The 21,038-nt window shown below is 38.8% G+C and overlaps 1 protein-coding gene and 2 long non-coding RNA genes across 12 annotated transcripts; 1 reads left to right on the forward strand and 2 right to left on the reverse strand.

Annotated features, from left to right (window-relative positions):
* Positions 1–304: 304 nt before the first annotated feature.
* Positions 305–12,429, reverse strand: LOC144476942 (uncharacterized). 9 transcript variants are annotated; one of them, XR_013495124.1, is made up of 8 exons: positions 12,183–12,425; positions 11,321–11,449; positions 10,940–11,243; positions 5,664–9,776; positions 4,145–5,301; positions 3,562–4,040; positions 2,908–3,299; positions 305–1,139 (listed from the first exon to the last, which is right to left on the reverse strand). It is a non-coding gene; the product is annotated as an uncharacterized LOC144476942 (long non-coding RNA). The 9 variants fall into 9 exon arrangements; XR_013495122.1 differs by lacking the exon at positions 305–1,139 and having other exon boundaries at positions 1,141–3,299; positions 5,664–5,761; positions 5,870–9,776; positions 12,183–12,429; XR_013495119.1 differs by lacking the exon at positions 305–1,139 and having other exon boundaries at positions 1,141–3,299; positions 5,664–5,761; positions 5,846–9,776; positions 12,183–12,429.
* Positions 3,121–16,106, forward strand: LOC144476935 (putative fatty acyl-CoA reductase CG5065). Its single transcript, XM_078194268.1, has 7 exons — positions 3,121–3,261; positions 4,936–5,144; positions 12,199–12,438; positions 12,800–13,064; positions 14,092–14,394; positions 14,500–14,707; positions 14,782–16,106. Exons 2-7 carry the CDS (start codon positions 4,947–4,949, stop codon positions 15,083–15,085), a joined length of 1,518 nt encoding a protein of 505 aa, XP_078050394.1. The 5' UTR covers positions 3,121–3,261; positions 4,936–4,946; the 3' UTR covers positions 15,086–16,106.
* Positions 16,107–16,584: 478 nt separating this feature from the next.
* LOC144476940 (uncharacterized) lies at positions 16,585–20,929 on the reverse strand. 2 transcript variants are annotated; one of them, XR_013495114.1, is made up of 6 exons: positions 20,557–20,929; positions 20,224–20,299; positions 19,964–20,094; positions 19,274–19,513; positions 18,606–18,828; positions 16,585–17,999 (listed from the first exon to the last, which is right to left on the reverse strand). It is a non-coding gene; the product is annotated as an uncharacterized LOC144476940 (long non-coding RNA). The 2 variants fall into 2 exon arrangements; XR_013495115.1 differs by lacking the exon at positions 16,585–17,999 and having other exon boundaries at positions 18,463–18,828.
* Between the last annotated feature and the right edge of the window lie 109 nt (positions 20,930–21,038).

The raw sequence follows: 21,038 nt of genomic DNA on the forward strand, positions 1-21,038 counted from the left end.
ATTTTGAACGTTAAAGTTACATTTTCTCTGAATAAAAAAGAAAAACTAAAGAAAGCGGGCTGTAAATCGACTTGGTATTGTAAAATTTTACCTCTTTTTACTGCTCCATAATAATAAGAAAACATAAACGAAATTGTTATGCACTTTGTTCCGAATTATAAATAAAATGCGCTTAATAATACTTAGACTCGATAAGTACGAATATATTTATAATATAAATAAATAATTTACGCGGTAGTATCTTGGAATTAATTTATAAACTTTTATAAACAATTAATTTATTTAATCATAATTGATTTGTACATTACATTTTTATTGTACTCTACTGTACAATGTATAAAGTATATTTAGATATAAATGAAATTATAAATAGGTTTCACAATTGAAAACGAGCCTCCTTACATCTCATTTGAACGAATTAAAAACTAATTATAAATCCACGCGCAGGATTTAGGTTTGTTTGACATTTTTTTTATCTCCGCCGCGGATTTCTTCATTATTTTTCACAGAACCAACAAGGCCCAGACGACACGCGTTACAGTATTAGCATAAATGATGAAAAACGATGATAAAAGGTCCTCGATAATATGGTTCCACACGACCAAAAATACTTTCTCGCTTACGAAATAACCCTGATTGGTCGAACTTCCGAAATGCTAAGGAACGACAAGGTCTTTCATTCAACCAAGGCCGAACAATGAGATCCCTAGGCATTCGGCTGACCTGGATCCGCTTGCACGGTATAAGAACTTTCTTCAGTTCTGTCCAGTTGATTGCAGTCTCATTTTCGATGCGAAGAAAACTGACTGCACTCGTCTGGTTCTCACGCAGGCTTTGTGTAACGTTAGGACACTCGCACGCACAAGCACGGTATGATCGCTCAGAAAAGCATTGCCAGGATCTCATAAATCACGAAGAAGTACATTTCAATGGCTAGACGGTTATTTCCCATTCCAGCTTACAGTCAAGTGGGTCAAAGGTCGGGAAACGTTAATTTACCAATGGTATGAAACTTTGTAGGTGCATAGTTGGTCGGTCATCGATATTAATTCTATACCAGCATTGTACCAAAATAGTGTCCGTAACATTGCACGTATCCTTTTCCAGCTCTTATCATCGCGTATTCAACGCACAGAGATCTAATGAAATTTTTGATTATTAATACTTTTAACATACAGATTAATAATACTTCAACAATTAGAACGGTGAACTTAAGAAACGTGTAGGGACAAAAAAAGAACCTGCGGGGTCAATGACTATCGGTACAAATTGTAAAACATAATCTAGTTATACCGGTTTGTATAATTTTTTTATACCGCGGAATGTTCACCGGATGAAGATACGAGTTTCGACGGAAACGATAACAACTCTGTCAATGTTCTCGATTCGATTTTTTTACAAAACTTGGGAAATGCTCGTGTCCGGTCTCCGTTTTTCGAGAAACGCCGAGCCCGACGACAGTTTCGTCAACGCCCGTTTCGATTTTAACTCGTTATTTCTTAAACGATTTTGTAATCGTGTACTCCCGAGAACCACATCTCTCTCGATCAGGAATAAATTAGTATCTCTCGTTTGAATCGGACATTGTAATTATTTCGCCGATGAAAGATAAGAAATCCAAACGCTTCTTGTCCACCAGATTTTGCGATCAACGGTTTTCTCGAAGGTTACCAATATATCTTTTTAAGCGAAACCACGTTTTTCTCATCTCGTCGCGAGGTAACTAACGTCGTGGCGAGTTCAACAACCTTAACGCAGCGAAATGGTCGTTGCATTCGTTTTTTTTTTTATCTTTTCCAGTAATACAGAGCAACCAGTCTGCTAGGCGACGTTGAATAAAGCGAAGCCGTTTAGTTCGGCAATCATTTTCTTGCGCCAGCTGATTCAATTTTACTTTTTGCATTGACCATAAAGCATGACACGTGATTTCGGAGTAAACTAAATCATTGCTTCGGCTTTACCAGCATTTTGTATAACGAGAGATAAAACAGTACAGCGTTGCAAATGCAACCGTTCGCTAATCCGTCTATCGTATGTAAAAACCGAAGAGATGGAAAGTGTCTGAAGAACATCAGCTGGCGAGTCTGTAAATTTCGGTTTCACTTTTACTTCATCTGCTCTCCGAGAACAGTAGCGATTTCCCTCGTTTACCTTCTTCGATCATGACGCGGTATTTTAAATTCTAATGATAGTTATTATTCTATTTATCAATTCCGATGTATGCAAAGTTTTCGAATTCTTCTTTATAATTGTTCATCTATGCGTCCTTCTCCAGATTTATCTTTGAATCTTTTTTCACTATCTCCACTTACGATCTATTACATAAGCAGAATTTTTGTTTACATGTCGGAGGCGCGAGAGGACTGCAAAGACAGCAGTCGTAATATAAGTACTCAATTAAGTTATAAAAAATAATAATAATACTAATAAAGATTAAACAATAATTTTAAGACCAATGATAGTCTTTCCCTGATAAATATTCTAACAAATCCTGTATGCCGCAGTTCAATGAACGCATCGACTACAATTTTTTGAAAACTACGACTCGCTGCGGCTTTTTCCTCGTGTCCTTAGAATTCCGCTGCTGAAAGTATCGTTTTCTGTGCAACGCGTGCACGCACAGTGTGCGCCGATCCGAGTTAGAAACCGGACGCGCGATCAAATGTGCAAGAGAGCTCGGGTCTCGGGAGTTCACGACGACGACGACGACGACAACGACGGCGGCAACGGCGACGACAACCGAGCACAAGGGAACGCGACCCTGAGAGCTCGGACGGCAAAGACAATGACTCTCGGCAGCGCGTCTTGCGGCGCGCACTATCCGCGGGAGACAAGTATAAAAATGACCTCGACAGGGATAAAGTGTACGTCGATCTCGCATCGGCGGTCAGTACATGTTCGGGACACCTTCGTTATAGTCCGCCGAAGGGATCACCCGAGTTCTCTCCTCCGGCTTCTGCTGCGTCATCGAGTAGTTGGTCGGACGAGCGCTCGTTTGCTAACCGGGAACCAACCGGGAGAGACACGCGGCGATCCTAACGTCCAAGAGCATCGTCCTTGGTATCTTGCCCCCTTTTACGGCCGCGTCGACTTAGGGGCAGTCGTCTAGTGTCGCACCGGCAACGGCAGTGCGTCCAGTGAAGTTACAGGATCGAGAACCGCGAGCATCGGTCCCGGGCTAAGAGATCTATCGGTGCACCTCAGTGTTTAGTTAACCAGAGGCTTCTTCCTTCGACGCTGGGCTCCGTTCCGACTTCTCAGGTAGGCACGATATAACCGACGCGTCAAGTCACCGAGATCTGCGAAATGTATTTTTTAAATTCTCGTCCATAGACTCGGAGTTAAAAATATAAAAATAAATAAATACATAAATAACAAGTAAAGGATCGTAGAAGATACAGTAGAACTTTGATTATCTGGACCAGCCACTTCTTTTTACTGTGTTTTATAATTGGTTTAGTTGCATCGTTTTAATTTTATGAAATGAATCAGAATAATTAATATATCAGGTATTGGACAATCCGGATCATCGAGGGTCTACTCTATTTTTTAAACATTCACCTAATCCACCTTTGAAACAAGTTCTAACGTTTTTCAAGTGGTCATGACCGCCACTGTGGATCGGATATTTTTGTAGTCACGAGGAAGAATGTCGCATGTCATTTATTTTGACTTTCGAGTGTGTTGTCATCTAAAGTTCTCACCGCTTCGTATTAGTAACGTCTCAAATTTCATAATTTTTTACTGTACGTATTTATAGAATTTGCTTTCACGTAAATGCAATGTACGGCAGTTCAATTGTGATACGCGGCGTTTTTCCTTACAGCGACAGATTTGTCTCTCGCGAGAGGTAGGATCCTTGGTCCACGACACGTGTCCGGGTCTGGATATGGTCGGTGATAGTGATCGTTCGCTACTGGTTTCACAGGGATCCTATCGGCATCGTTGAATCGATTAGACTGCGATTCAGGCTATTGGCGAACAAGTTTTCAATACACTGTTTGTCCAATTTACCGATATCATATATTTTTCTTCGGCGACTATAAAAATAAATTGAATTAGATTAAATTAAAATTAAATTAAAAAAAAATTAAAATCGTGTTAATATTTGATTAACTTTCAAATACTAGAAATATCAACAGACCTTCGGAATGCATTGTGCCACTTTTTTGAATTGTTAATAGGAGAACGGTTAGATCGCGGATTTGGCGCGTATCGAGCAGAAACAAGTAGGTGAGCCTTCAAACTTTCAAGCATTAGAAAGATCAAGAGAGCCTCCGAATGCATTAGTCCCATTTTTTTTGTTGTTGAATTATTAATAGGTGAACGGTTGGATCGCGGATTCCATGCGTTTTTAACAAAAATAAGTAGGCAAATTTTAAAACATTGAAGTCATGCTTATCATTTATGAATGCTAATGGAAACGATACTAATTGTTCCGAAGAATTTCTGAATATCGATTTACCGTCTTAGATAACAAGAGGACGTTGCAAATCATTGCAGATTTCATAGCGTACCGTGCACATAGCGGTTTACGGTTACTCAAACATTTCAAAAAACGGTTTCAAGCGAATTAAAGATCGACTACTTGCAGCGGAACACACTGCACCGTTAATCGTGTCAATTATATCGTCTGCGAAAGTGAAATTTACTGTACTTAACTGTCAATGAGTATGGCGAGCGATCGTTTGCAGGAATATGCTTTCGCTTTCACGCGGCTCTCGATTTTTGCGCGATAAAACGAAGACGCTGTTTTATTGCGGAGTAACTGTTCCTTTTCGGACACGCTTAAAATAGCTGCTCTATTTTCGGAACAAATCTGTTCGGTTCAAGGAATGCTTAATCAATTTTAAAAATGATCGTTTTCGTCCTTTCGCTTTTCGTCCTTTTTTCCTTCACCAGTTTGACGTTATACGATGTTCTTGTTTGTTCCAGTGGTCCCGAAAATGGCAGCTCCACCGTCCCAATCAGTGTCGGCGTGGTTCGAGGGTCGAAATGTGTTCGTCACCGGTGGCAGCGGTTTCATGGGGAAAGTTCTAATTTACAAGTTGTTGGTCAGCTGTCCGAATCTTGGGAATATTTTCATGCTGGTCAGAAAGAAGAAAGACGTTGACCCGCAGACCAGGTTGCTGCACATGTTGCAGGTAAGACCCTTCGCAATGTTGCAATTAGGATAGTAAAGGATTATGAATACAGTAACGATGCGCAGCTTTGTAGTCTCGCAGAAGTCTTCTTGCACCCTGAATTCATTTTACAGATTGTAGTCGTCCTTTTGCAAATCGAAATCACACCTTCACAGATCTGAAATTTGTAATTCTATTACATATTTGTGGCAATGACAAGCCTGACTTCTCTCTATGAATTTAACTATTCCGTGCTCGTGCAAAGGTGTAAATGCCAACGATTAGAGAAAAGAAAAATATTAATCGCGCGTACTTGCGTCGAAACCTAACGCTCGACGGCTAATAGTAAGCCTCGAAATAAGCAGAAAGAACTCATGATCGTATGAGCATGTACCGACGTGCATCGTACACCCACCACGCGCTCAGAGAAACTTGTTTTTCCCCGAGTCATGCCGGGGATAAAATCGAACGGTATTTCATAAAAAAAGTCGTTCTCATGGGAACTGGAAGAAGCTTTCAAAATCACACAGCGTAAATTACCGCGGTTCTTTGCTGCTAGTCATCAGGCGTGATGACGCTTTTGTCGGGATATACATTGAAAGGAATTTTCATTCCGACGCATTCCGATAGCTTCAAGCCTGAAACAATAAAAATTGTGTGTTACAATAAAAATTGCTTGAACAGTTAATATATAACGTCGAGTAATTTTTAACGCAAATCACCATATTAATAATCAATATGTTTACCCGAAGTGTCGCACGTAAATACGCATTCGATCCACCAACCATGTAATCTTTAATTATGCTAATTACTATATTACCTATCGAATCTCTTTTTGTTCAACATTTTCTGCTAGAATTGTCACACGTCTTTCACGCGTATTACATGTTATACACTTTTTTTCCAGCCCTCCTACAACGTTCGCATAAGAACTAGGAATCTTTTGTTACACCAGTCATTTAGACAAGCGACGAGTATAGTTGTCGCGAACAGATGACTGGTCTAGCACGAATTCTCCCACGAATAATCACAAACAAACAAATGCGAGTCGACAAAAGGTTGATTCGATTCGCAAAAATGTGAACAGGATCTACGAACAACGCCGAAGGTACAAAGTTCGAACCGGTGAACCTGTTCCCCTCGGATCGTGTCCTCGGCAGACTATTGACGACCGCCGCATCGCAAACACGAAAATTTCGTTGCGAAACTTGCGAGAAGGAATTTTCTAGTTCTATGCAAGGCCTCGAAATGTAAATCTAATGGTGTTTACAAACGATACTCATGTTCTGGGCCGGTTCGGATGAATCTTACTCGTCGGCACGCGGCGACGCCGTGACCGCGCGGACACCGCCGCGTTGCTTAATAAAACCATAATCGATTCCAGAATTCCCCGTTGAGCGAACCTTGCCGCTTTCGATTTGTATCTTTCTCCGTTATCGGGTCGTCTTTATGACGAAAATCGACCACGGTTGTCCATTAATCCTAAAGTGATTAGGACAGTAACGAGCGTTCGTTCTTAGCGGTGGACTATTACCGAAGATTCGACTGAACTTATTAACCGAATCTGTTAATTGAATTTATTAATCGAACATACCAATAGTTGGTTTATTTCTCTATTCATTGTTCTATCAAATTTTCTTTTTATTAATTTTCATTAATAATTCTATTAATTTTTTTTGCCATTGTTCTATCCAGTATCTACACTTCCCACGCTATAATTGCTTTTTAATGAAGGCTCGTTCGTCGAACGGGTTTATATGTGTTCTCTTCAGTTTTTTTATGTTGACTTTTATATTCGTTGTGCGTATTCGCTCGTTGTTAACAGCAGTTTCTAACATCTCTTTGTGCGACGAATGGTTCGTACGTCCTTCGCATGATTCAACGCTACACCACGTTTGAACACCTATACGCCACGTCGTTGTTAAATTTCATAATTCTTTTTTTACAAAGCTATTTTCGTCACTTCCCTTTACGTCAAGTCCCACGCTAAACGTGTCCAACGGGCCCAAGTATAATTCTTGTATTTATTTGCAAACCAGTTTCCAATATGACTTTTCGATAGCCCGGGGATTCACGCCACTTCATTCATACCAAGGTCTTCCCAGAAGTTCGATGGCATTGAGGGACTGGTCTTTCCTCTCCTTCTAAATATAATTACCTAATCATCTCTTCGATCAATATTTATAGTTTGCCTTTAAAAGACTTCCTGGAACATTTAAGCGTTTAACACTCTGGAACACTTTATTTATTTTAGTGCCACTAAGTGTCCGTTTTTTTATGTTCTTTACGAAACTAATAGACATCGCACTTCTAATTGCATTGTTACACAGTTGTTGTTATACAGTCGTGCAATTATACAATTTATTCAGTTATTAGATTCGATATTTTGGATTCGAAATATTAGAGATGCTGTTCGAGCGACTGATCAAATGCAGGCCACGCGTTGCGCCATTCTAGCGCGAGTCGTAAATTCTTCCTCTCAATGTCTGTTAATTGATAAATAGTTCTATAATCGTGGGTAATCCTCTCGTAAATCATTCTTCGTGTTCATTATTTACGGGATTCATTACAATAATGTTTTCAAGTACATGTTTCCCGTACACATCGATTTCCTTATTACAACCGACTTAAATAACAAAAAACTGAAACGAGCTGTCAGCGGCCAAGTAATATTATTGTTCGAGTCTTTGTCGATCATTATCCGCGTAAAAAAACTTCTCGTAGCTGTGCTCTGCTCTTCCATCGATCGATGAATTAACCTCTGAGTAATTTTGTCGTTGTCGTAGGCCTATTTTAAGGCACAAGTTAGTCGACCGTTGTGTCCATTCCGGCGACGGGTATATCGCATGCAACTAATTTGAAATCGCCATTTATAGTATCGAAAAAGCTGCGGCAGCGTTCGTGAATGCTTTCAACGTTTTGTACTCCATGTCTTTCCATGAATTGTTGCAAAATCTTTAACAAGAAAGAAAATACAGGTTTTATTAGTCTCTGGACAATGCGATAAAACTCGGAGCAGATATTTGAGTCAAACTCTTTGACTTGAATATTGTTAAAGTGTATTCCACTAAGGCGGATCCAAAAGAAATTCAAATAACTCGTTGTACCGTTTAGTATCGGTAAATCTATAAAATTATATTTCCGGACGCATACAGGAACTACACGTTTTGCGTAGAAGCTTGGCGAATCTGTAAACGTATCGATGATCACGATGTGCAGTTAGTTCCTGCTCCACATCCATATGATTCCTAGTAAACATCTAGTGATCTAGTATCAAAGGTGTTTTATTATCTCACCGATATCATGGGATCTATGCAAATATACGAAGCCACGATTGGACTCGTTATGCGCGGCGAGCGTGGACCAGTTCTGTCGCGATTGGAATTCCAATTTGGACGTAGAAGACAGTTGCCGATGATTTGCATAAATAGGAAATTGAAATTACATGGAAGTCTAATAATAATACCGTAAATCGAGCAAAGTATCTGATGATTTAAACATTGTTAAATAGTGCGTTCTATCTGCAAGTTATGCTTCGTACATAGATGTTAGAAACTAGTATCTGAAAGGATCAGCGAAAAGGGACCAGTTCTTGCGAGCCAACGCCTTTTTATTACGTTTTTCGCTGTATTTTTCCCATCACATGGAAATAACTGGCTATAATTAAATTGGAAGATTGGTCATGTTGTTGCAATTAATTCCGGTGACAAACCAGTAAATAATTACCATGGTTACGAAAGATTCCCCCGCCCCTGTTATGTTTTAACAACATCTTCATCGATCGTTTGCGGGGTTTTACCTATTTGCGTCTGAATTATTTTACATAATTGCTGCCGGAAAAATCGAATAGTCGATTCTGCAAAGGCGATGAAAATCTGAAAAAATATAGAATTTGTAAAAAAAACACTCCTCGTAAAAATAGAGCTAAATTAAGTATCAAGTTGTCTTGTATTAACGGTAAGAGTCGTTATAATTAAATGAAATTATAAGAATGATTCTAATTAAATGAAAAAAAAAATTCTTACTTACAATTACGCAGCATGTAATTTACAAAAGCCGTACTCCCGGCTCTGACCGTGTAGAACATTTCTTCTGCATGAAACTATCAGTTTCGATCGAGGTGGACAAAAAAAAACAAGTTCCGAGTTCCACTAATCACGGTATCGTTGCGTACAACAGTGTATAATATCGTTTCTTTTTTTTTTTGGCGACCAAAAGACCTTTTAAGACTGAGCCGTGTGAAAGGATTTAAGTCGACGTTCTCTCGCGTATCTTTTTATAGCTCGATAGATCGACGAACATTAATATTTTTTTTCGACGGAACCGATCGATCGCTACCGCGAGAAGGAACGCACGGTTTCACGTGTTCGAATTAGAATTTGACAAACAAACAATACGGAGTACCCAATTTGTTAGCGGAATGGGAATTACCGACCAGGAAGACGCCTGTCTCATTGCTTGCTTTTCGGAAAGGTTTTATGGAAACGGATGTCCTTCGAGTATGGAATAAATGAGGCGAGCTATGCGAAGAGAATACCTGCTTGTCAGTCGGACGATTTCAATGCGTGGTTACGGTGCTGCTACTATACATATATTAGAATTTTATTTATTCTTATTTGCGCACGTTCCACCGGGATTGCTTTTAGCAAACATCTGAAACAGAAAGTAACGACAAATAATAAAAGGATATACTTGAAAATATTTATTTAATATCTGCGCGTTATTTGCCGAAATGGGACAACATTATTTAGCGTAAAAGTATTATAATTGTCACGGTGCATCGGGGATTTTTTATACGTGGTAGCGAGCAGAAGATTAAAATTATTCACGGAAGGGGAGATATGAAAGAGTTGGGAAGAATTTTGGACCATTCGTACGAGGAAGCAGATTAAGAGGAACTCGAATTTGATATGCACGCTTGTGCTCGGACAAGGTCTTCGATGACTAACAATGCGAGACTGAGGATAAAGAAGAGGTGGACGATAATCTTTTTCCTCGTAACATGTTCAAATCTGAGATTTCTTCCGTCAAAACTATTATTAACATTAATACTATGAAATCAGCATAAATATAAGATAATGACCTCTGATGGAACCAGTCTATTAACATAATATTAAATAATAGTATGATAAATGCTTATCGATAGACTGCAGATTTAATACATGGTATAGGTGTTGCAAAAACGGGCAGATTAAATGCAAAATGGCAAAAATATTTGCACACTACCATCTTTTGCATATAAACCTGCAGCGTACTCGGTAGAATAACATTGAGCCCATGAAAGAAAGCGATAAAATTGAACCATGTTAAACTACCTAAAGATTTTTTTAGCAATCGATGGAATAAAACGCGTGTCTGCGAAAAAAAATGAATACTGAAAAGGTTAAAGAGTCGTGCCTGGATTATCAACCTGCAGAAGCATCTGGGCACGTACCCACGCTGCGAAGGAACGAGCTGTTGCATAATTTATTAATACGTACTCTTCTTATTCGACTGAGGCATACCCTTTGCTATACCCTTCTTATTTGCCTTTTATTAACATTGTTTCCCAAATTATTCGCTCGTTAATAATTAAATTTCTGCTTGATATTTTCTATACCTTGCAAATCGATGCAGAACATTTCTATTTCGTCCGAGAAAACGAGGAAGACGGTGAAACACGTAAAACTAAAAGGAACCATTCGGCAACATAGACGAAGAATTTATTTACTTGCGTCAGTCGATCCGAGGAGTCGCGATTCGTAACGCGTCCACGAACGCGCGAGTGAAGGGGACGCTAATGGTACAGGTATGCAACCGATAATTTCACCATGTACCGTTTCCAAGTGTCACTGAAAATCTCAATGGGACAGGTGTCGTTCCTCGCGACAGCGAACACGGCCACGCTCGCCTACAAATCGTTGAATCGCCTTTCCGCCGATAATGGAGTAAAAATTTCCCTTCCGGTCGCCCGCAATTAGCCGGTGCGTGCTTCTACCAGCGACGATCGTGCGCCCGTGCGCAGAAAGCGTGCAGCTCGAAAGTTTGGAAAAACCTGGGAAACTCGATCTTCCTCGCGATGGTGTTCCATTAAACGGAGAACGCTCTCTCGACAAGCCAGTTTTTCTCCGTGATTTCTTCCTGCGGATCGAACACGGATTCCGTATTAGGAACGATTACACGGTTTCGCAACGATCCCGTGAAGGTTTCGACCTCACCTTTCTTTTATTCAACTAAACGTTTCATAAATGCTCTTGCATCCACGGTGTCCGGTTCTCTATTTAATCTGCAGCCTAGAGCTGTCGTCTAACGGGGTCCCCGGATCTCCGATACACATGGTGATTCACCTGGAACAAGTTGAACGAATGTAATTGCTGTGTATGAAATTTAATGCTAATTTTATGTTAAGTTTACAGTAGAATATGATTTGATAAATTTACGGTAGAATCGGGAAAGCATTCGTTCACTAACGTGCTAATCGACTCGCAGTCTTATTCATTTACATGCCTTTGTATAATAAGTCGAGTATTTAATATTTATGATGCATACCAGCGTCACCTATATTCATCTATAATTGTTCTCGATTACCTATCACAATTTTTCCTAAATTGATTCTCGATAAAACGATACGATCTATTCCAGTGGCGCAATTATGTTTAATAAGACTGTTTGTCCATTTTTTATGCAACCTTTCGTTATTGTTTACGAATAATGCGTCGATCGCGAATTAGAACTTCAAGAATCGTGCGGTAATTAGTTTCGTGGAATTGTTTCGATTGCCACCTTGTTCGAGTTACATTTATTCAAATTTGCAAGTGAAACAGATAACGTAATAATAACTGTGACAATTATAATACTTTTAATTGTATAAATCATGGAAGCTTATAGTACAATTATTAAAGTTATAGTACATCTACTCTATCCAAGTTTAATTTTCTGATATTTTTACTGCATCAAAGTGTAATAATTATGAAAGTTATAACAGTTTCACTCTATCAAAACACGATTAAATAAATGATAGACTTGTAATACGATAATAATTGTTGATATTATGATACTTTTACTTTATGAAAGTCTAACCTAACTATCTTTGCAGCAAGAACCGTTCAAGTCGATCAAAGAGAAATCCCCGGAGAAGGTGAAAAAACTTATCCTGGTACCTGGCGACACCACAATGGACGGTCTCGCCTTATCGACCGCCGATAAAGAACGACTGATCAAGGAAGTCAGCGTTGTCTTTCACATGGCGGCTAATGTGAAGTTTGACCTGACGCTGAAGGAAGCTGTCCGAATAAACACCCAGGGCACCATGAACGTTCTCAAACTCGCGAAGCAGGTAGATCTAATCATTTCATTTAATAGGACGTGCATTCACTGAAATAGCAAATTTTACTTAAATGTTAACGTATGGTTAAATTCTAATTATCACTCCTCAGCTCCTCCTATACCTATAACCGGTTACGACACATCTAAATAGCATCATAGAAGTTCAATGTGTCTGACATTTCCTAGGCAAACGGGATACTGTACTGTTACAAGCGACATGAAAAGACTAGTTGCATAATAATTATTATTTCACACCAAATTGCATTAGCTATAAGTTGAATAATAAGCACGTTTTGATCACGGTCGTTTACTAAATCTAAGAGAGATTTAAATGATTAGCTAAGAGAATAGAATGAAAATATTTGTCACAGATGACGAGCTTGGATTCGTTCGTTCACGTGTCCACGGCGTATTGCCATTGCCATGAACCCGAGCTCGAGGAAAGAAACTATCCAGTTCCGGTACAGCCCGAGGTAATGATAGACACCGTAAACAATCTGAGCGAGGATGTGCTTGTTTCGATGACGCCGAAGTTGCTGGAAGGCCAGCCGAACACTTACGCCTTCAGCAAAGCTCTGAGCGAGGATTTGGTGCAGAGATCCGGCCTACCGGCAGCTGTTGCTAGACCCTCGATAGGTAAACCATCCGCTTTTCCTTAACCCTTCGAATTCCGCCATTGGCTTATCGTCGTTTTATCGGGACTCGCTGCAATATATTTATTCCAATAAATGATCGTATCAATTACGAGGACACGTAACAAGTGCAAAATTGGTTTCCATGAACCTGTGACATTTGTCTAATACATACCGCAAGGTGCATTAATCATTGGTAAGAATGTGCTATTCATTCGAAGATTCTCTAAAGAATCTTTTTGAAAAATAGAGGACATCAGTCTACCGAAGACGCGGTCACGATAATAAATGACTCTTTGTGCATAGCCCAGCGTGATACAATTAACATACTTTTACTTATAATAGGATTCTGTAATTTACGGGCATGACAAGAACCCTCATTTCTCTTTTTGGGCTTACAGTTCGGTCTTTCAGATGCACGCATCCTTTCTAATGTGTTTTATGATTGATGCTCTCGGCCGGATCGTGTATCCGGCATTTTTTAACTGGACCTAATCGCTGCAGGACGTAAACCGCTGTTCATAAATACATATTTCAATACTCGTACTTTCTCCGTGTATATAAATTTTCAGTGACACCATCCAATTCAAATCTCACGTCTGCATACACGATACCGTAGAAAAGATTAATAAGAACTGTTATAATTAACTATGGAGATTATTTTAACCGTAAGTTTCTAATTACCTGTTTATTAAAAATCTATTTAAACTTTATTTTCTATTAAAAGATATTAACAGTTTTATTATTACTAAAATTTATTATAATCCACTTTACTCTCATTTAAAATCAATTAAAAAATTTTCTGTTAAAGATCCGTCACACTCCAGAGTTTATGATAAAAATGGAAACTGTATCACACTGTCGCTTGCCAAGTCCGCCATCGTTTCCCCAGAGAACTCCTTTCACCCTCTCGACCTCGATACTTTTGGATTCCCAGTTTTTTTTTGCTGCGAAATTAAACGGACGTGAAATGTCAGAGCGCGGTTGCAGCATCAGCGGGTTCCTTAATAATGTACGTTCTCAAATTTCAGTGCTTGCATCATTGAAAGAACCGGCGCCCGGCTGGGTGGAGAACTTGAACGGGCCAACCGGTCTGATGATCGGAGCTGGCAAAGGCGTAATCAGGACTATGCTCTGCAACGATAAATACTTCTTCAACATAGTTCCATGCGATATCGCGATCAACGGCATTATCGCCATGGCGTGGAAAGTCGGAATAGAGAAGCCGCAGGAGCCGATATACATGAACGTGACGAACGGCGCCGAGAACCCGATCACATGGAGGAAAGCTATCGAAATGGGCAAGGTGCACGCTAGGAACCATCCGTTCTCAGGTAGCTACTGGAAAGAATACATAAAATAAGATTTAGACGATTTTCTAAAATTTATACATGTCTATACATTTTGTACAATTTTATAAAACTTACACATCTTTTCAGGGATTCTCTGGTATCCAGGCGGGACCAACACCAATTCGGTAGTGTACCACTGGATCCGCGTAATCTTGTTCCACCTTATACCGGCATACTTGCTGGACGGGGTGATCATGTTATCTGGAAACAAACCGTTCTTAGTACGAGTTCAGCAGAAAGTCAATGCCGGCATTAAAATAGTAACTTACTACACGACTAAACAATGGATATTCCGGTAAATAGAAAATATACCAGAGGCTGTACTATATTACTGAGAATATTCGCTAACAGAAGTCTCCGAATTTTTAGAAACGACCGCATGAAGGAGCTGCACCAACAACTGAGCCCCTCGGACAAAGAAGAGTTCTTTATGGACATAGCTTCGGTTTCGTGGAACGAGTTTCTATTGACATACTTGTTAGGCATCCGAAAATTCACGTTGAAAGACGACCCGTCGACATTGCCGCGTGCACGACAAGTCATGAACTACATGTACTACGCGGACAGATTTGTTAAAATCGCGATGGTGCTGTTGATAATGTGGTTCCTTTATTCTTGCGTGAACACGACCAGGGAACTCGCGATCACTCCGTACGACATAAAGGAAATTTAGATCTATTGTTAAGTAAAACCTCAGACATTACCTCAAAGTAATACAATTTTTATATGGTCGTATCTGTCTCCTAATCCTCCACTGTACGCCGTTAACCACTTGCCTCGCTAATCAGGCCTGGAAGAATTTCTTAAGCGCGTTTATTATCGGTTTCTTTTCATTTTAGAATGATGACGCAGAGTTGTACTGATTCAATGATATTGTAACATTCGTTCCATCAACACTGCAAGTATACAGTGCATATAAATTATCTTTGAATAGCTGTCGAATAAATCGCAAGGCAAGGGATTAATTGCGGCGCGTTTTGTTAGCGTGGGAGGAGAGACGCGAAGCTTCCGATACTGGAACGAAAGCATTGTCTACATTGACTCTACAATAATAAAACATAGGCAGTGACATACTCGTGTCACGTCGGCGAACGGAATGCAGATATTTATGTGATATCTAGGTTCCTGTCATAGTTTCAGCGATTACGAATCCGAAAGGATTCGGAGATTGAACTTTGAGATTGAATTCAGCGATCGAACTCGACAGATACGCGACTTGTTGGCAATTAGAGATGTCCGATTTTGTCTTCCAGTTAAGTATACGGTCCACGCAGCGCAAACGAATGAGAATTAACTGCAACAAAGAGGCACAAAGATTATTACAAATACTTTCGCAAATTACACGGGATATTTTGATGTGTGTACATGCTTTCAAAAATGTTCCATCATCAAACTTGAAACAGTTGGAGGCGTGCTTAACGATAATTGTGTGCGTTGGAAGAATGCAAAAATTAGCAACTCAATGGTAAGAATGTTTTATTATAATGTATATTGACACAGCGTGTTCGTTGCCACGATTCTTATTGTTTAAGTCGTAAAGTTATTATTATTATTATTATTTCGTATTAAACGGGTATACAGGAATATTGACTTTTCGTGTGTCGCTGAGTAACCTGTGTGATGAATGATCATTAAGATGCAATATATAAATAAGTTCATATAATTGTACTGATTAATAAATTTAATAAGTGAAACACCTTTCTGATTTATCCTGAATGTAAGAAACAATTTTACGGATACTGCATGTACGAGTATAATTAATAATTATTTTTAAAAATAGTTTAAAAGTTCTCTTGTCAGCTATTGATATTTTTGGAAATTCTGTTCCACAAACAGCTATATATTTTCTACAATAGCTTCCCATAAAATTAATTTAGTTACAACAGCTTATAAAGTTTCTGCTACCAATTCTCCTACAAATAAATTCAATCAGTCATGTTTTAATTATATTGTATAAAATTCTAGTCACTGACGTCAAGCGGAGTTCTCGCATGTGTACGTAGTTTAGTGTACGCCGCGCCTGCGGCAATTTCAACATAGTTGAAAGGCTTGCAAACGTTTCCCAATTTTCCGCGTCAGTTTCCGATCGACAGTAAAATAACAACAGGATAGTGGTGACGGACACCTGTCACGCTTATTCTACGCGCAGACATTTAAATAATATTGAAGTATAGAAATCAGTCGAGCAAAATGCCATCTGACATTTCAAAAATTTCGAAACCGCGGGCTATGCTTGCGCGCGCCCACACACGCTTCCACGAAATTTCAATCTATCCCGAATTCTCGTTTTGACAGTGCAAACATTGTCTAGTAGAAGAAAGTTGGTCGCCTTGGGATACGAACAATGGTTCGCCTAATTACAAGTGCGCATTGAGCTACAGGAATTTGATTTTAAACGAGAATAAAAACTAATTATTTGAAATGGAAATAAAAAGTTAAATATTTTAGAAATCATGCTTTTGAGAAAGTTATTCTATTTTTAAAGAACTCATAAAGCACCGACAGAACAAATCTTTTTCTTCGGCTCGCTTTCATGTCACGGCAGGGCCTTAGCTACCCAATTTCCTTCTCAACGCGGTCGCGTTGCGTGAAGAAAAGTCTAGAAGGGGTAGCAGATGCCGGGAGCACCGTCGCTGGGCATAAACAGCTTTCAAGTGTGTCCAATCGATAAACGAACACGTCTCGGCGACTACTGTTGATAATCCGTTTAGCCGAGGCGTGCACTTGAAAAATTCTCTCCGACTCAGAATAGGTCTTTGAGGATATGAATCCTTCACCTCGGTTTTACGAAAGCCGGCGATCACAAGTGCCACTCTTACCGGCATGGCGAAACGCAGTCCAAAATCCGGAGGTTAAGAGTTAACAACTTAATACTGTATTTGCTTAACAAATTTGACAGTGGTTTGCGCAGTCGATTACTCGTTTCGAAGTGTTATACGATGCGTAGTACGCTATTAATATTTCTATGATTCGTGGCATTAACGTTCATATGTTTAAATTTTATTAATCATATACTATACGTGTGATGTAACTATTTCTCATAACGAAAACCATTTGATTTAAAATAATAATTATTATTATGTAACGATTCTTAAACTTTTTATATTCGTCACAACACTTGCTGACACCTGCTTGCAACAGACTCGTGTTTACTACAAAACTATCAAATCACCGTTTACTCTTCCACTCTTTTATTTTTGCCGGCTGTTTACGCTGCTTTAACGCAAATTTACAAAACGCGGTGAAGTCCGCGACATTCATACTAATGTATTTATTAACACCTGCGTTTAGCGCCCGTATCTCACGAAAGCCTGAACACACACCGTTTTGCAGTTTGATTTTTTTTCCATGGAGAAACATACTAATTGACGGTTTCCGAATGCAAATACTGGCGCTCACGTGGTCGGGGTTTGCCGTGTGTAGAACACGAGCGTCCTAAGGTGTTGCAATCGTTCGGCTCTTACACCGTTCTCTCGCTGACGGGAATACGCGTTTCGTACTCTCTCTCCTAGCACTCTCGTTTTCACTCTCGCTTTCACGCTTTTAGTCCCGTCGTCACACCTCTCGCGCGTCTAACGCACTCGAATCTACAAAAAAAAAAGATTGGACACAAGGTTATACACCACTTCTAAATAGAATCAATCAAACCCTATTTGGGTCAGATTTAACGTCAGGTCTCCGTCACCAAATTATATAAATTAATATTTGCACGAGCAGATACCACTCACGGTCGCTGTGTAATTTTTTTATATTACTAGTTGGATCCACTAATACTCCAACGGACAAGCAAAACAAAATGTCCTTTTCTCGGTATACATTTCAAGACAAATCCTACAGAAATTTACATATCAATATGCAGTGCAAATCGTCGCTCATTGCTCGATACACCTTACTCACGGTAAAAATCAATGATAATGACTTCCTGGATATTATTCTAATCATTGGACATGTTCTTCTTTGCACGAATGAAAAAAAGTGTGCAGACAATTTAAGATTAAGACAACTTTTTCTCATAGTATTAATTACTATGTTAATGTATAATCAGAAATATTTTTTACTTGTCTCATCGTTTTTTTCTAATTAACACCTAACTAGTTTCTTTCATTTTGCTGTTTGATTATATATTAAAACTGTTACGTATTACATTCCACACTATTTATAACAAATCAAATATTTCATTTTGTATTACCCACTTGTATTCTATTCATTTCGAGTGAAGATAGAACAACTATACGGAAAACTTTCACGGATGTTAAGAAATCCTGTGAAACATGGGGAACGACTTAGGGGTTGAGAAAGTTCATCAGAAAGTCCAATAAATCTGTCGTTTTCGGGCCAAGAACAAAAGTTAACGAGCTGATACAGATCAGGGCCCTCTTGTACGGACTTCTACGTTGAATTAATCCTCGTAGCAACCTGCAAGTTTAAACACACCTTTTACAAAAGCATACAAAATTCATAATTATTATTGTTATACACTATTATTGTATATTTTAATATGTATATATATATATAATTTTCATACTAATAAATATTTAGTAATTAAATATTTGCATACATTAATATAGATATTAAATGATTTACATATTTATAAAAATATGCGTATAATATCTATTAAAAGAGACTATTAATATCTATTAATTTTCAGGGGCAAGTTTAATTATTTGAAAGAAGCAGGGGAAAAAGTAATTTAATAAACACGCAGAAATAAATGTTTCAATGGCGCGGCTAACAACTTAATCGGACTAGTTTTTTTAAGTCTTCTTCCGCCGTGCACAGATAGAATCAAGTAGATTTAACATTTCCTCGACAGATCTGGCAAGAAAGTAAAAATTGCATCCCTGAATAGAGGCCGACTTACCTCGACAATTCGATTACGTCCAGACAAGAACGAAACATTTACAGAGACACTTCAACTCGGGTTTTCATGGTTATGAACGACGCCGTTTAGGGTAGATGAACCAATTACTGTGCCCGTAAACCAGACTCCCGCGAGTTTTATTAAATAGAAGCGGTTTCTTTTCACTTCTATTCTTTTCCTCTGACCACTTTCCTCTTGCACTTCAAGGTTTCCTTCGTTGTTAAACTCGGATACTAAAACCTAAAAATGTGTAAATTTTATTTATTAAAATATTAAAAAAAGGAATTCAAATAAAAGCCAACATTTTACGCCGAATGACCGAGCTGACAATTATTAATCTAATCTGGCTCAGCTTTAAGCAGAACCAGCTTTCATAGAAACAATGTTTTTACTACGATGCTAATGATGAAACGGGCGCGACATAAATTCTCCAGAAGCATCTCTGGCGTAATATATTTTTCGGAGAATCGGGACACCCCGCGGGTATAAAATTATAAATGTCAATATTTCTAGTTCCCGGTATATATTTACGAGACCGGGCCCTCGTATGAATATTTAATCGGGCTGGATGCATGCATAATGAAGACTTTCGTTATTTATAGACAATCCTCATTTGCTATGAATGAAATTCTTTCCTGTTGTCACCGCCGCTGCTCCGATTACACCGAAACATTTTGAAATGGCCCCTACCGGACAGAAAACCTGCCGGTCTGCTGACTCAGCGTAAGAGTGGACTTTACGTGTCAAATTTCTAGAAAATGTCTCGTCCTGATCAATCTTTCGTAAAACCATCCGTCGAAGGTATGTCGTCGAAGATGTCACTAAAAAAAGAGTTAATTTCTGGATTAAAAAAAGATGAATTGAACGTTCTGTAAAATAAAGTGACATGAAAAATTGTTATGAAATTGTTGAATTAAAAAAAATTCTGTAGGGAAAATTATATGACTTACCCCTCTTTAAACGGCTCAGCTGTTGAATACAATCCAAGAAAGGATCGTCGAATTAGCATGCTTGTCGAACACGTTTCTGAAAAGAGAAGTTCATAATCAGGATTGAAACATCGTGAACATGATAATTATAACAGTCAAGTATTCAAACATTATCTCCCTCAAATTAACAGTACAACCTTTTTCATTTCGCAGGTAATAGATTATTACTAGTGAACGGAATCATTCGATGCAACTGCGAAAATTGCAGTAACATCATCGATGCAGATTCGAACGTCCAGAACAAAGAAATTATGTATTGCATACACCGCATACGTATGTCCATTGTACACGTACCGAAAATTAGTTGTACGTGACTCGGTGAGGATCTTGCGTATCGCAGATATCAAATTATGTAACTCCCGTGTTGGACAACTGAAATTATGCAATTTGGTAAAGGACCGTTCGTTTTTAGCAATCATACCGTGGAACGCTTTTGCAGGATCTTTTTTTTTCTAGATCACGAAGGCTTGCCGACAGCCGAACCAGTGGTCTGAGTTGCTTAAGTTTCGTCACGCACACCTTTCTCGACGGACACTTACACACGGATGCTTAGTACTATTTTCACAAGTGTATTCGACGCTATTTTTGCCGGAAGAGTCGAAAAATATCCTACAAAATTCTTATTTAATATTATCGTTACCAAAGAAGTGAAAAGATAGCTCGCATAATTTTTATCCATAATTACTATAACCAGAGAAGTCCAAAAATAGTTTAGAATAGTTTATCATTACCAAAAAGGTCTGACAAAATTTTTATTCAACACTATGATTACCAAA

Source organism: Augochlora pura, chromosome 11 (genome assembly GCF_028453695.1).
Source record: "Augochlora pura isolate Apur16 chromosome 11, APUR_v2.2.1, whole genome shotgun sequence".
NCBI classification, from domain to species: domain Eukaryota; kingdom Metazoa; phylum Arthropoda; class Insecta; order Hymenoptera; family Halictidae; genus Augochlora; species Augochlora pura.

Coding starts and splice junctions, on each gene's coding strand:
- LOC144476935 (XM_078194268.1), top strand. CDS start 4,947: ATGGCAGCTCCACCGTCCCAATCAGTGTCGGCGTGGTTCGAGGGTCGA. Junction 12,439..12,799: donor TTCTCAAACTCGCGAAGCAG/GTAGATCTAATC, acceptor TATTTGTCACAG/ATGACGAGCTTGGATTCGTT. Junction 14,395..14,499: donor TAGGAACCATCCGTTCTCAG/GTAGCTACTGGA, acceptor ACATCTTTTCAG/GGATTCTCTGGTATCCAGGC.